Below are 16,958 nucleotides of genomic sequence, written 5' to 3' on the forward strand. Positions count from 1 at the left end.
TTGGCTGATTATTCCTGGATGACCCTGTGTTTGAAGGAGACTTTACCCAGTAAACTGACTTTTAGCTACAGTTTTCATCTAGAGTACAAAGCTAAAAGTTGTAACTGAATTCTCCTACCTAGACACAGTCATGCCCAGTGATATAGGGGTATCAAGAAAATACGATTGGTCTTCTAATTGGTAGAGTATGTTGCTGATGTGACCTTATTAAAGATCTTGGAAATTGTAATCACCTTTTTCCTAAGGTTGAGACCTGACTTTACTGTGTATTGAAAGATTTGTGAGAGGAATGGATGAAGGGGGAAGACTGCTAGAACTCACTAATAAAAGTTTCAAATTCTCTGTGCTTATAGAAATGTGGGATTGGGAGAGAAGTGCAATATGGTGGAAATAAGTTATTGGTAAGGTCTTAGGTTTTGGCTAGTGGGTGCATGGGTGCTTATTAAAAATAAAAAGTTTTTGTGGCTTGTCTGTGGAGCTTTGAGAAATTAATTACAGACACAACAGTTCCTGCAGTCAGGAACAGGTTGACTCTTCTGAATGAAGATGGACCAGACTGTCAATGGCAGGAGGTAGTGTGGTTGGGTCTGTGAATCTATGACATGCTTTACCTGTCTACCTTGTGTAAGGAGCTATTGATGGTATTGTCCCACCATGTATATACGTAGACCCTAATCACCATCAGAAATGGCATCTTTTGCATATCAGAGGAAGTCATGGTTTATATTGTTTATTATAGGGCATATGTGTTTTGGAAGGATTTCCACCTTACATTTGAATTATGCTTTTTGAGAAGCATTTTCTCTGATCTATTGGATTTTTGGAGCCTCACAACAGCCCTGTAATATAGGTAGGGCAAGTAATATTCCTATTGACAAATAGCGAAAATGAGACACAAGCTAAGACTGACTTAGCGTCACTCAGTTATTTAGTAGTAGAACAGAGACAGGAATTCAAATCCTGCATTCTGTTTCTAGTCCTGTACTCTTTTTTTTTTTTTTTTTGGTGAGGAAGATTGGCCCTGAGCTAACATCTGCCAATCCTCTCCTCTTTTTTTTTTTTTGCTGATGAAGACTGGCCCTGGGCTGACATCCATGCCCATCCTCCTCTGCTTTATATGGGACGCCACCACAGCATGGCTCGACAAGCGGTGCGTCGGTGTGCGCCCGGGATCCGAACCGGTGAACCCCGGGCCATCGCAGCGGAGCGCCCACACTTAACGACTTGTGCCACTGGGCTGGCCCCTAGTCTTGTACTCTTTAGTAGAAAACTGACAGTTTTTATGAAGAACATACTTTGGATTTTTGAGCTAGAAATTAAAGGTTATGGACCCCAAAGGACTGGGGCTACTTGGAGCAGAAATTTGTCTTGAGATAAATGTCAGACAAGGGGACATAAAACTATTGGGAACAAATTATTTTTTTTTTGTTAAATTTGGGTTCATTTCCAGTCATTGGATATATTTTTACTTGAGCCTGCATTCCTTGTAGAATTCTGGAGGTAAAGAGGAGGTAGAATCAGAAGGGAAACTTTTAAGGATTACTACATAGCAGATTTGGTCTTATTTTGTGGAGGTACACATCTATAAAATTTAGACATCGAGAAATTATACCTGGAACATGATTCTGCTGAGGGTGTGTGGGTTATTGCTGTAGTGTGAATCTCTTGTCTCTTGCAAAGTGGATAGGAAGAGTGACAGTTTATGAAGAAGTTATAACTGTGGAACAAAAGACTGGGAAAGAAAGCATCACAGTGGGTAGTCTTTATTTTCTCCTTTGAACCTGTTTATATTTTCTAAGTTCTCTATAATAAACATATGTCTGATTTTTATGGTTCAAATGAGAATTTGGAAGAACATGAATCAGCACTTTTTTTTTTTTTTTTTAAAGATTTTATTTATTTTATTTTTTCCCCCCAAAGCCCCAGTGGATAGTTGTATGTCGTAGCTGCACATCCTTCTAGTTGCTGTATGTGGGACTCAGCCTCAGGATGAACGGAGAAGTGGTGCCTCGATGCGCACCCGGGATCCGAACCCGGGCCACCAGCATCGCAGCGCGCGCACTTAACCACCAAGCCACAGGGCCAGCCCTGAATCAGCACTTTTGAAGAACAGTTTAAACACTTGGTGCTATCAAAGTATTTTGCTTTCTAGGTAGTTATGTTAGTAAATTGGTTTGATAAATTATTTGGTTATAAATCTTATGGTTCAAGTTGTGGATGTATTAAGTGTTTCAGTTTTTTCTTTGAGTTAGGATTTGGTTATTAGCTCTGCTGATCAATAAGTTAATTTATTAGTCCCCCAGAAGCAACCAAGACCTTCGATTTACTTACAATAAGTGCTTATCAGTAAATGGCCTAAAAATCACACTGTGACTTATAATGAAGATGAACTTAAGGCTCGACTCATGTGCTTCCATTTCTTTGGCAGGTTTCTAATAAGAAAAACCAAATTGTTGGTGCTTCTTTAAGGTACTGTTTTCATCCAGAAATATTGGACTCATTAATTTCTCTCACTCGTTTGCTCATTTATTCACCATCTGCTGTGTCCTGGGCACTGTACTAAATGCTGAGTACACAAGTAAAAGGGTCTCTGCTAGCAAAGACTACCGCTTTTAGTTTGGGAGAGACATCACAGAGGTATCTTTGGCATATGGAGGTATCCTGGGGTTTCTTCTGTTTCTAATTTTTAGCAGAGAAGGGCAGAATAACTAGGTTGTTTGTTTGAAGATCTTAATGCATTTAGTAGTGTGGCTTGTATGACTTTAAGAGGAGCCGATGGCTTCGTAGCTATTTCTCTGCAAAATATTGAAAATCATTGATCTAAAGAATTTCCTCATCTAAGGAGCATTTCTTATTGAGGTAGATGACCTAGGCATTCAGATTTGTATCAGATTTGCTTTGGGAGCATAGTAAGAAACCTTGTATTGACTTTTCTAGAATAGAGGCAGTGTCTTTTTTTGTCTTTTATCCTCTGTACTTAGCACTGTACATGACACGTAGTAGGCATCATTACGTATTCAATATACTAGTAAATGAAAGGATATTTCGTGTTTAAGCTTAATTTAAAAAATTTTAATATTGATGCAAATATATTGTATCAAAAATTATCTTTTGGGCCGGCCCCGTGGCTTGGTGGTTAAGTGCGCGCGCTCCGATGCTGGTGGCCCGGGTTCGGATCCCGGGCGCGCACCGAGGCACCACTTCTCCGTCCATCCTGAGGCCGAGTCCCACATACAGCAACTAGAAGGATGTGCAGCTATGACATACAACTATCTACTGGGGCTTTGAGGGGAAAAATAAATAAATAAAATCTTTAAAAAAAAAAAAATTATCTTTTGTCTAATATAATGAGATATAAAACAGTTCCTAGAATCTTAAGAGTTGTTCAGGCCAGTGAGATATCCCACTAAAACACTTGATATATAGTCTTTTGGTTACTCTTAGTACATCTGTAGTCACTGATAGCTATAAGGTAGTCTGTTTGTTGTTAGCTCTGGGGCAAAATTTGCTTCTAACTTCATCTGTTTTTCCTAGTCTTTCTGTGAGTAACAGTAGAGACCTAGTTTGCCTTCTTTAACAAGAATATTCAAGTATTTGAACGTGATTATTCATTCAGCAAATATTTCTTGAGCACCTATGCATGCCAGACACTGTCCTGGGCATTGTGAGCAAACAAAAGCTAAGTAAGAGGCATAGTCTATTCACCAAGAACTGATACAGAGAAAGAGCCGTGGGTTTGTTGAAGAGAGAGTTTTTGCTTATGATGATTGGGAACGCTTCATGGAGGAGATAATGTTTGAGTTGAGATTAGTGATGGTGCATTCTAGGCTGAGAGGATAATCAAAAACCTAGAGATGTGGAAGCACAATGCAAGTTAGGAGTAGCAAGAGGCCCAGGTCTGCTGTTTCACAGACTGTCCTCCAGGATATTAAAAATGTTCATTGTTGAATCCTCAGTAAATATTTGTTGAATGAATAATAAATGGTCACATTTAGGAAATACTGAACATCCTCTTCTTGAAGAGTCACAAAGTACTTTAGGATATTGAACGTTTTGGTAAGTCCTTTAGAGAAAAAAAAGTGCTTATCTCAAACTTATTTGACTATGCAATGCATATTAACAACTCTTGAAATCCTTTGGAAAATATTACACTGGGGTCTCTATGGTAGAGATGACATGGAAAGCTGGCAAGTGTTCTCTTCTCCAAGCTAAACACACCCAGTTTCTTCAGTCATTCTTCTCTTGACATTTGGCTTCTAAACTCCTCACTAGTCTGATATCCCCTCCCTGCAAGCATTCTAGCTTGTAAGTGTTCTTAAAATATGGTGCTCAAAACAGAACACAATACTCCAGTTGTGAACTAACTAGTGAAGAGTGCATGGGACTGTTACACTCCTTGATCTGGATACTATTCTTCTAATGAAGCCTAAGATTGTATTTTGTTTCTTTTTAGCAGCTGAGTCACTCTCTTGGCTCATATTCAGTTCTCATATTAATTTCCAAGAAGTTCTTTGAGTAGATTGAGAGAGATTTCCTATTAGTAGAGCTAACAAATGAATGCTCGTTTTCTTCTGATTGAGTCTAGGCTGTTTTCTCAGAAGTACTAGTCATTCTTAAGTTTCCCGAAATCTGAGAAAGAAAAGCAAAAGAATTAATTGTACAATGCTGGAATTACCAAGTAACATGAAAGTCCAATTGCACTGCTGAGTATACTTAAAAGTAGATAGAATATAATGAATCCATATACCCATCACAAATTCAACCATTAAGCTATTTGCCACATATATCTCAACTGTCTTTTTTTCTTTTTCTTTTTTGCCTAAGTATTTTAAAGAAAATCATAGACATTGTCTTTTCACCCCTACAAACTTTGCTATGCATCTCTAAAACATGTAGACATTTTCTTACATAACCATGTACCATCATTATATTGAACAAAATTGACGGTATTTCTTAGGTGTCATCTAATAAATATCCAATTCATAATAAAATGTCCTCAGTTGTTTAAAGATGTCTTTTTATAGTAGATTTTTTTTTTTTTTTTTAAAGATTTTATTTATTCAGCTTTTTCTCCCCAAAGCCCCAGTAGACAGTTGTATGTCATAGGTTCACATCCTTCTAGTTGCTGTACGCGGGACTCGGCCTCGCGTTGGACGGAGAAGTGGTGCCTCCGGGCGCTCCCGGGATCCGAACCCGGGCCGCCAGCATCAGAGCGCGCGCACTTAACCGCCAAGCCACAGAGCCGGCCCTATAGTAGATTTTTAATTGATCAAGATCCAGCCAAGGTCTGCACATTACATTTGGTTGTTATGTTTCTTGTCTCTTTTTACCTAATAGAGTCCCTCCTTTTTGGCATAATTTTACTCCATCCACTCCATTGACCCTTGATGTCTCTGTACCAAGTTCTGTTACTGTTCCTTTTGAAAATATCTATAAGACTTTTTCTTTCTTTACAGCAATTCAGCAAACATTCTGGAGTATTTATTATGTACAAAACATGTGCTAGGCATTGTGGGAGATAGAAAGGTTAGTTTGACATGCACCTGGCCTACTAGGAGCCAGCCATCCAATGGTAGGGACAAATACATACAGAAACAATATGAAGCAGATTATTTGCCTTCCTGTGGGTCATGCCTTGATTATGTAGCCTCCGTTTTTTTTTTTCCTGGAAAATACTGCCAGTGGAATCCTCTCTATGCATTATTTTAATCATGTCCTGATCAGGAACCCACAGTTGATTTCCTCTTGAATCAATCCAAACTCTACTGTTTTTTGCCTGGCACTCAATGTCCCTGCTAGTTCCCACCTTATAAACTCAAGTGGAACCCCTCAAGGCACAAACATCCTTTTTTTCAAACCAAATTTATATTATTGTGTAGAATTTCATTTCTTCTTTTTTTTTCTTGTGAGGAAGATAGGCACTGAGCTAACATCTGCCAGTCCTCCTCTTTTTGCTGAGGAAGACTGGCCCTGGGCTAACATCCATGCCCATCTTCCTCCACTTTATATGGGACGCCGCCACAGCATGGCTTGACAAGTGGTGCGTCGGTGCGCGCCCGGGACCGGAACCGGCGAACCCCGGGCCGCCGCAGTGGAGAGAGCATACTTAACTGCTTGCGCCACCAGGCCAGCCCCTAGAATTTCATTTCTTAAACAAAATTATAAACATTTTCAGAGTAGAAATCTTATCTTCTTTTTCTGTATAATACTGAGAAACTTAATAAGTACTGTGGAGATCTTGGTACATATGCCAGTGGGCCTGTTCTTGCTACCTACTACCCTCCCAGAGTCAGCCAGAGCTTCTGCCAGTTAAAAGTAAATAATCCAAATCTGGCTCTCTTCTCTTACCCCACAAACCTCGTTAAAAAAAGCTCATTCAGTGGTCTAAATCACAGATGACAAAAACATGGTTTGCATGTTGTACTCCCCCATCACCATGTCCGTGGTAAACTGCTAATTACTGGTTATGTTTAGACATGACCTTCTCAGTTTAGCACTTTAGGCCGCTACTACCTATTGAGCATAATTGGTAAATGATAGGAAACCTTTCTGCTATCCTTGTCCTAAACCAGTAGTTCCTGAATTAAGCTGTAAATCCAAATCACCTGAGATACTTTTTTTTTTAATTGATGTTTTAATGGTTTCTAACATTGTGAAATTTTGGGGTGTACATTTTTGTTTGTCCATCACCATATATATGACTCCCTTCACCCCTTGTGCCCACCCCCCACCCTCACTGCCCCTGGTAACCACAGTCCAGTTTTCTCTGTCCATGTGTTGGTTTATAGTCCACATATGAGTGAGATCATACAGTGTTTGTCTTTCTCTTTCTGGCTTATTTCACTTAACATAATACGCTCCAGGCCCATCCATGTTGTTGCAAATGGGACGATTTTGTCTTTTTTTATGGCTGAGTAGTATTCCATTGTATATATATACCACATTTTCTTAATCCAGTCGTCAGTCGAGGGACATTTAGGTTGCTTCCACTTCTTGGCTATGGTGAATAATGCTGCAGTGAACATAGGGGTGCGTAAGCCTCTTTGGATTGGTGATTTCAGGTGCGTTGGATAGATTCCCAGTAGTGGGATGGCTGGATCATAGGGCATCTCACCTGAGATACTTTTAATTATTAGATTCCCTAGGTTTCACCCTAGGCTCTTGAGTCAGGATTCCCAGGAGTGGAATAGAAATGATTCTTCTTTTTTTTTTCGTAAAGAGGATTAGCCTTGAGCTAAGATTCGATGCCAATCTCTCTTTTTTTTTTTTTTGCTGAGGAAGATTGGCCCTGGGCTAACATTGGTGCCCATCTTCCTCTACTTTATATGGGATGCCACCATAGCATGGCTTGACAAGTGGTGCGTTGGTGTGCTTATGGGATCCGAACCTGTGAACCCTGGGCTGCCGAAGCGGAGCGTACGCACTTAACCACTGTGCCACTGGGCTGGCACCTAGAAATGATTCTTATAAAGTTGGCAGTGGTTTGTAGACTGGCTTTGGGGACCAGCCATGTAATTTTTATATTGTTAGAGAGCTCTAGTAGTGGAGAGTGTAGCTTCCTATCTTCTCAGTTGCAGTACAGTGGCATGTCATTCCTGTGACAATTAGTATGTTCTGATATGTTAAGTTTACTTTTCAGGGATATGGTAGGATCTCTTGCTTTGAATTACACCAGGCAAAGCACATGAATCAAATGCCCGAGATAAAGATACAGGATCCAGAGAGGTGGCATCTTGGTTTTCTAAATATAACTGAGCTTAAATTTAAAGCCTCAAAATCTTTCAGCCCTCTGGACGCTTATTCTCTCTCTGTTTAGTGAATACCTTTAAAAGTTTAAAATGGAAGGGTTCAACACTTTGGAGTGAATAATCTTTTGAACTTTTCATATTTCATGTATATTCAATAGAGGCAATTTAAACATATAATGCGATTTAGTTTCATATACTTTTGTTAGGTTTTCTATAAAAATAAATCTATGAATTGGGAAAAAGTTCTTTATTAGTCTACATGATTTGATATTGGAACCAGAAGTTGTGGTTAAGTTATTGAGCAAAGTAGAGCGACTGAAGCTTCAGGATTATCCAGTGAGTTAATGACAGACCCAGAAATAGAATCCTGTGTTATTTGCTAGGGTTATGATTTAGTTTGAAGAGGGTGGCCTGTGATCTGTTTACATAAATTGCAGGAAGTAAGGTTTGGGGTTTGGAAGAAGTTATAGCTCTGTGATGTTTGGCCAAGAAGCTCCCCTCCCCCACGTTTACCGCCTGTGTTGTTGACACCGGTCCTATCCTATGGAGTGTAAAGAGACAGTTAGTTCAGAATTACATCTCCTACTCTTAAAAAGCTGAAGCTGATTGTTGGTTGGTATGCTTTTTTTCAGTATGGGTTATTAGAGAATAATAAGACCTGGCCCTGGTTTTGTTTTAGGAGAGAGGTATAGCCTAAGTAGTTGATTTGTAGGTAGTAGTAGAGTGGTTTCCTGTAGAATATTTTCAGGGTGTGTAAAACTTTTTTGTGAACCATAAGTGTATTTTCATTAAACATAATTAATAAACAGTGTGGTTTGGAAATAGTGGAGCCCACCAGAAAACAAACTTTCCTGAACCACTAATAGTTTAAAGGGTTATAGATTTGAAAATAATTGCTGTAATAGAGTTGCTTTCTGGTGAAGTCATTACTTTTACTCTCCTCTTTCTGTTCCAGTTTCGGGGATGGGGGTGGCTCCTGTGGCACTAGTGAGGGAAGAAGCAGGAACTTAACAGAACAAGAACATTTGTGTGTGATGGTTCTCAACTTGCTTTTAAAAAAAACCCCAGCCTCGTTGAGATACAATTTCACATACCATACAGTTCATCTATTTAAAGTGTAAAATTTAGGGGCCGGCCCCATGGCTTAGCGGTTAAGTGCGCGCTCTGCTACTGGCGGCCCAGGTTCGGATCCTGGGCGCGCACGGACACACCACTTCTCGGGCCATGCTGAGGCCACGTCCCACATAGAGCAACTGGAAGGATGTGCAACCATGACATACAACTATCTACTGGGGCTTTGGGGGAAAAAAGGAGGAGGATTGGCAATAGATGTTAGCTCAGAGCCAGTCTTCTTCAGCAAAAAAAGAGGAGGATTAGCATGGATGTTAGCTCAGGGCTGATCTTCCTTACAAAAAAAAAAAAAGTGTAAAATTTATTTATTTATTTTTTTGCCCCCAAATTCCCGGTAGATAGTTGTATGTCATAGCTGCACATTCTTCTAATTGCTCTATGTGGGACGCGGCCTCAGCATGGCCAGAGAAGCAGTGCGTCGGTGCCTGCCTGGGATCCGAACCCAGGCCGCCAGCAGCGGAGCGTGCGCACTTGATAGCTAAGCCATGGGGCCGGCCCAAAAGTGTAAAATTTTTATAAATAGGTTTCAGTGTTTTTTAGTTTTTTCATAGGGTTGTATAACCATCACTGCAATCTAATTTTGGAACATTTTTCTCCCTCTAAAAGAAACCCCATACCCATTAGCAGTTAATCTCCTTTACCTCTTCCCCCTTCCCAAGCTCTAAGAAACTACTAATCTAAGTACTAACCAACAATTAGACTACTAATATAAATTTGCCTGTTTTGGACATTTGATATAAATGGAATCATATAATATGTAGTCTTGTGATTGGTGTCTTTCACCTAGCATGTTTTCAAGGGTCATACATGTTGTAGCATGTATCATTCCTTTTTATTGCCAAATAATATTCCACTTTTATGGATATAACATCTTATTTATCCGTTCATCAATTAATGGGCATTTGGATTGTTTCCACTTTTTTTCTATTATGATTTAATGCTGCTGTGAACATTTGCCTACAGATTTTTCTGTGGATGTATGTTTCATTTCTTGGGTATATACCCTAGGAGTAGAATGGCTGTGTCATATGGTAAGTCTATGTTTAACTTTTTGACGAACTGCCAAACTGTTTTCCAAAGAGGCTGTACTATTTTTCATTTTCACCAGCAATGTATGCTAGTTTCAATTTCTCCACATCTTTGCAACACTTGTTATCTTTTTGATTACAGCCCTCCTAGTGGGTGTGAAGTGGTATCTCATTATGGTTTTGATTTGTATTTCTTCAATGACTAATGTTATTGAACATCTTTTCATGTACTTATTGGACATTTATATATCTTCTTTGTAGAAATCTCTATTCAGGGCCGGCCCCATGGCTTAGTGGTTAAGCGCGTGCGCTCAGCTACTGGTGGCCCGAGTTCGGACCCCAGGCGTGCACCGACGCACCGCTTCTCCGGCCATGCCGAGGCCGTGTCCCACATACAGCAACTAGAAGGATGTGCAACTATGACATACAACTATCTACTGGGGCTTTGGGGGGGAAAAAAACGAGGAAGATTGGCAATAGATGTTAGCTCAGAGCTGGTCTTCCTCAGCAAAAAGAGGAGGATTAGCATGGATGTTAGCTCAGGGCTCATCTTCCTCACAAAAAAAAAAAAAAAAGAAATCTCTATTCAAATCTTTGCCCTTTTTCTTTTTTGCAGTCCAATACTCTGGCCCTGACATATATCTTTGAGTCTTTGCCCATTTTTTAATTGGGTTGTCGTTTTATTATTGAGTTGTAAGAGTTCTTTCTATATTCTGGATACCTAACTTGCTCTTCTAACTGGATTCGTCCTAAATTACTTGTGTGGAGGCAGAGAGAAGTGATGGATACAAAGACTATATTAAAAAGATCTGTTGAGTTTTCAATCAGATCTTGTTTTTCTTATTTTAAGTTTACTCTCTTTTTCCAACTCTTGAGGAACCTGGTTTATTCATTCATTGAACAGATATGACTGCTGACTATATACCAGGTTTTGGGGATATGACAGAATGAAACAGATAAAAGTTCCTGCTCTTGTGGAGCTTGCATTCTACTGGGGGAGAAACAGACAGTAAACAAAAGTCATATCAGATGGTGATGAGAGCTATGAAGAATAAAACAGAGTAATGGGGATACAGTGTGATGAACGTTCTAGCATATTCTTCACCTTTCCTGATTTCTTAAGCTATTCCTCTCTGCCCTGACTGCTTGACCTTATTGCACTTACCATTTATTTTCATTTTGTACAATTTGTAGCTAAATTTTGTTTTCCTCTTCTAAACCTCCTTGCAGTCTAGTTTTTGCTCTCACTAGTCCACAAAAGCAACCCTCTATAATTTTTTTTTAAAGATTTTATTTATTTATTTATTTTTCCCCCAAAGCCCCAGTAGATAGTTGTATGTCATAGCTGCACATCCTTCTAGTTGCTGTATGCAGGACGTGGCCTCAGCATGGCCAGAGAAGCGGTGCCTCGGTGCTCGCCCGGCATCCGAACCCGGGTCGCCAGCAGCGGAGCACACGCACTTAACCGCTAAGCCACGGGGCCGGCCCTACCCTCTATGATATTAATGATCTGTTAAAAGCTAATATTCTCATCTCAGTTTATTGTTTTTTTTTTTTTAATTTTATTTATTTATTTTTTCCCCCAAAGCCCCAGTAGATAGTTGTATGTCATAGCTGCACATCCTTCTAGTTGCTGTATGTGGGATGCAGCCTCAGCGTGGCCGGAGAAGCGGTGCGTTGGTACGCGCTCAGGATCTGAACCCGGGTCACCAGCAGCGGAGCGCGCGCACTTAACCGCTAAGCGCCGGGGCCGGCCCTGCTTTTTTTTTTTTTTTTTTTTTTTTTGTGAGGAAGATCAGCCCTGAGCTAACATCCGTGCTAATCCTCCTCTTTTGCTGAGGAAGACCGGCTCTGAGCTAACATCTATTGCCAATCCTCCTCCCTTTTTTTTTTCTCCAAAGTCTCAGTAGATAGTTGTATGTCATAGTTGCATATCCTTCTAGTTGCTGTATGTGGGACGCAGCCTCAGCGTGGCCGGAGAAGCAGTGTGTCGGTGCGTGCCCGGGATCCGAACCCCGGGCCGCCAGTAGTGGAGCGCACACACTTAACCGCTAAGCCACGGGGCTGGCCCTCTCGTCTCAGTTTATATTCATTTTGATCTATGTGTAATGTTACTGCCTTTCTCCGCATTAAATCACTTGCTATCTCCAGTACAATTTTCCTGTTTTTTTTTTAACTAGTTCCTAATTAACTAGATAAACAAACTAGTTAACTAGATAATTAAAAATTATCTATTAGAGTTCTCCAGAGTTAAGTTTTGGCCTCTCTTTTCCCTCAAATACTCCTGTGGTGAATTGATCATTCTCACATGATTTTTTTTTTTTTTTTTTTTTTTTTGGTGAGGAAGATTAGCCCTGAGCTAACATCCCTTGCCAATCCTCCTCTTTTTTTCCTGAGGAAGATTGGCCCTGGGCTAACATCTGTGCCCATTTTCCTCTACTTTATATGTGGGACGCCTGCCACAGCATGGCTTGATAAGTGGTGTGTAGGTCTGCACCTGGGCACTGAACCTGCGAACCCTGGGCTGCTGAAGCAGAGCACACAAACTTAATGACCACGCCACCGGGCTGGCTCCTCTCATTTAATTTTAGTTGCTTTCTGAGAGCACATGACTCCAAGATCTCAGTTCGTAGCTCAAGCTGCACCACTGCCTTCAGGTTTAGTCGGTGGAGCTGAGATGAACAGCTGATTGCTACTCACTCAGCAGGATTCTTTTCCCTTTACGCCTTCCTCTGGCAGATTTCTCCTGTTTAGGCTGATTATGACAGAGGTTATTTCCATGACTGCTTTAATGGTTACCTGTGAATAATGGTATAACAATTCGCAGTGCTTAGTCAACCTGAATCAAAGAGTTTATGCCTTCCTGGGTGCTAGTGAATCTTATACTTTCAAGTCTTTTGGAAGATAGGGCTGAGTTAGGAGATAAAAAAGAAGGGATAATCTCTGGACCTCCAGTGCTGTAGCATTTATTTTCAACAAACTTTTAATTCTTGTTTTTGTCTGGTATTATGCTGGTGCTTTCATTTGAGCTACTGTCACAATAACTGAGGCATGAATTTTCACTTGTGTAGAGGAGGAAATTAAGCCTTAGAGAAGTTAACAATATACCCAAGGTCATAATTGGGATTCCAGTCTAGGTCTTTTTTTGTGTGTGTGTGAGGAAGATCGGCCCTGAGCTAACATCCGTGCTAATCCTCCTCTTTTTGCTGAGGAAGACCAGCTCTGAGCTAACATCTATTGCCAGTCCTCCTTCTTTTTTTTCCCCAAAGCCCCAGTAGATAGTTGTACGTCATAGTTGTACATCCTTCTAGTTGCTGTATGTGGGACGCAGCCTCAGCATGGCCGGAGAAGCGGTGTGTTGGTGCGCGCCCAGGGTCTGAACCCGAGCCGCCAGTAGCGGAGCACGCGCACTTAACTGCTAAGCCACAGGGCCGGCCCTCCAGTCTAGGTCTTGACTCAGTCTTGAATGTTCTAAGTTCTTTGTAAACTATAAAGCATTATATCTCTGTGTGGGTGGGAGAGAGGAGTGAAGGGCTCCTAAGAATTATTTGGGAGCTTTTTCAAAATACTTAGTCCCATTTCACCTCCTGCTCCCAGATAAAGCGTTATTATACAACTGTTTGTTAAACATCTGCTTCCTAAATTTGAATAGTTTATAACTCAGTTTAATATAAACTTGAAGACTGCTTATATTAAAAGGAATTCCATGTTCTTCTGTTGATGATGGGTTATAATACTCTAGCTTCTATTGGAGTACCCATCAGTGAATTACAGGTTTTTACTACCCATATTCTGGTTGTGGCATTCTATGCAAACTTTCTTGCATATTGGTTTTCAAAGGATTTGGAGAATGTGCTGCTAGGTGCTGTTGGCACCAACTTAACTGTATAAATTATGGATGTAATTGAATGAGTTAATATAATTGTTCAACTTTAGTTTGCTCCAGGGGTGTGAGTTTGTAATTTAGAAGACACTGAGATTTTCCTGACTTGCTGTGAACCTTAGCATTCTTTTGTGAGATTTCCATGTTGCTGGTCATTTGCCTGGATAGGGAGAAAAAGATTGGTATATGTTTGTTCTTTCACTTGACCAGCCTGGGGTTCAGGACACCATTTAGGAGCAATAATCTAGATTAAAATGGAGAAAACTGAAACTAAGGCATTGAGGCTAAAGCAGATTAGAAAGATGTCTAGGAGCTAGAGTTGGTAGTGAAAGGTAAGTAATTGGGGGTCCTAAGGGTGTTGATGTTTGGGGGATTCAAAATATAAGAGCCTTTTCCCTTTCTTGAATTCTGAAGTAACAAAACAAGAGTCAGCAGATCAAAAAATGCAATATTATGTTTTTAAAACTAGTCTTTTTTTCTTTTTTTTTTTGTGAGGAAGATCTGCCCTGAGCTAACATTTGCCAATCCTCCTCTTTTTGCTGAGGAAGGCTGGCCTAAGATCCATGCCCATCTTCCTCCACCTTATGTGGACGCCACCCCAGCACGGCTTGCCAAGCAGTGCGTTGGTACACACATGCCTAGGAGTAAAATGCTGGTAACTTTTGGAGGAATTACCTTTGTTTTTGATAAAACTGCTGATTGTAGAATATTGTAGAATGTGCCTTAGGTTTAAGAGCCCAATGGGCTGGCTCTCTCTCCACATTCTCTTGTCCCCACCCAACAGAACCCAGTCTAGACCAGGGGACAGCCCACCTCATGTCTAGATTGTTAGGGTCAACAGAGCAGGCACACCCATATCACTGCCTTGTAGAGTCCTGGAGTTAGCTCTGCCCACTAACCAGATTACTTACCTCTTTGATGAAGAGTGGGCTAAGAGCCCAGGAGTGTTTAGAGAAGTCATTCCTCATAGAAATAAAGAGTTGGAAAGAAGTGTTTTGCTCTAACAAAGGAAAAGAAAGGAGTTAGACTGGAAGCCTGAAAGCCATTCTTAGATAAAAGGACTGTGCCATTTTTATCAAGATAGGAAATACATTAAAGAAAGATGATGAATTCAGTTTTGTTTGTGAGCAAGATCTGCCCTGAGCTAACATCCGCCAATCTTCCTCTTGTTTTTTTTTTTTTTTTTTGCTGAGGAAGACTGGCCCTGGGCTAACATCCATGCCCATCTTTCTCCACTTTATATGGGACGCTGTCACAGCGTGGCTTGACAAGCAGTGCGTCGGTGCGCGCCCAGGATCTGAACCGGCGAACCCTGGGCCGCTGCAGCGGAGCGCACGCACTTAACCGCTTGCGCCACCAGGCTGGCCCCTGAATTCAGTTTTGGACACAATAAATTTGGGATTTCTAGGAGGGAACGTTAGATATTTATGTTTGGAGATCAGGAGATTGATCCCTGCTAGAGATGTAGATTTGAGATTCATCTGCATACGAACAGTTGAAATATAGGAGTAGGTAAATCACCCATGAAGTAAAATAGTAAAGTGTCTAGTAATTCCCATATCTGAAGTCTTTGAGGTTTTGATTCTGCCAACTGATATTTCAGCTGTTATCTTAATTCCGAGTGGCTTGTTTCCTTCTGAATTTTGTGATTTTTGATTGTGAATTTATTTATTTTGGAACCTTATCTGTGGGAATTCTTCCATGCCTAGATCAAAGATAGATTCAGAGGATTTGCATTTGCTTCTGTAAAGGTTGGGTGTAGGACACCTAGAATGGTAATTCTAGGACTACCCTAAATAAAATTCTAGGTATGAAGCTTTTTAAGCTGTAATCTAGGTGAAGGTCAGCTTATGGTTGTGAATATCAGGGGAGGTACTATTGCACTGCTATCATAGCCTCTCATCTCCTCACCAGTGTTCAATGCCAAGGTTAAGAGCGGTTTTCTTTGCACTTCTCTTGGGTAACACCTGGACTTTGCCTCTTGTACCTTGGGCTGCAATAGGCCTTGAAATTGCAAGCTGAAATTCATAGGGTTTGGCAAAATGCCCTGACAGTGAATGAACGCTGGTTTCAGTACTCTGCATACTTCTCTAGTTTTCCTCTTTCACTGTTGTTGGTCTCGATCATACCTTATTTTCTTTAGGGTTATTGATTAATTTATGAAGATTTAAAAATATTTTTTCCTGTTTGTTATTTTCAGTAGCCATGTTGATCAAGCTATCTGTTCTGTCATTCTGGCAGAAATAGAAGTGTCTGTCTCTCTTCAGTGCATGCAGGGACAATTAGATGCAGAGAATTCAGTCATCCTCTAAATCAAAGGTTATAAATTTGGGACAAAATCCAATGTTTTGTTTGGCCCATGTAGTATTTAGAAAATAAGAATCAGGAGATTTCAAATAAAATTTTGGATATCTTCTCTTGAAAAATTAGAAGTTCTTACAATACTGGGCTTGCACTCTTGCTTAGCAGCAATTGGCTAGAACTGAGAATAGCAGCTGATCCCTTCCAAGTGAACATGTTTTCTTTAGTTGCTCACCATCTCCACCACTCCTACAATGTATGCATATGTATACACTTATGCCCATTCCAACTTCTCTCATTCGTGTTGCCTGTATGACAGACATTTGTGGATCATCCTCGTGCCAGGTAGTGCTAATAGACAATTTCACATTCGTAAATTGATTTACAGTCATGCATTGCTTAATAATGGGGATAAGTTCTGAGAAATGCATCATTAGGCAATTTCATCATTGTGCAAACATCATAGAGTGTATTTATGCAAACCTAGATGGTATAGCATGCTACACACCTGGGCTACATGATTCTAATCTTATGGGACCACTGTTGTATATGCGGTTCGTTGTTGACTGAAATGCCATTATGTGGCACATGACTATTTTATTCCAACAGCAATCCTCCAGATGTATCCGTGATGAATAAAGTTATATAGGTGGTATTATCCCCAAGTTACAGATGAAGAAACTGAGGTTCAGTGAAGTTATATAAATTCTTTAGTGTCTCATTGTCACAGCTATAATTTGAACCTAGAACGTTTTATTGAAAGCTCCTTCTGTTCTAGTGCTATTCTTAGCTTTTTTTTTTTGTTTTAAAGCAATGGAACTGTTCTTCAGATGAAGTCTTAATGAAGTCCAGTGTATAAAACCAATG

General features: G+C 40.4%; 1 protein-coding gene across 8 annotated transcripts in view; it reads left to right on the forward strand.

Moving 5' to 3' along the window:
• The window catches only part of FOXJ3 (forkhead box J3), a 162,993-nt gene that overhangs the window by 9,090 nt on the left and 136,945 nt on the right, over nt 1–16,958 (forward strand). The window contains exon 1 of one of the 8 annotated variants that reach the window (XM_087446156.1): nt 15,115–16,436. The exons of 5 other annotated variants lie outside the window; for them this stretch is intronic. In XM_087446156.1, coding sequence (XP_087302282.1) covers nt 16,346–16,436 — 91 coding nt within the window. In that variant the 5' untranslated portion in view covers nt 15,115–16,345. Of the gene's footprint in view, nt 1–15,114; nt 16,437–16,958 lie in introns of those variants that run through there. 2 more of the 8 variants (XR_015555769.1, XM_087446149.1) reach the window with 2 other exon arrangements.

This window comes from Ceratotherium simum, chromosome 22 (genome assembly GCF_057802395.1).
Source record: "Ceratotherium simum simum isolate JZ-2026a chromosome 22, ASM5780239v1, whole genome shotgun sequence".
Taxonomy (NCBI): Eukaryota; Metazoa; Chordata; class Mammalia; order Perissodactyla; family Rhinocerotidae; genus Ceratotherium; species Ceratotherium simum.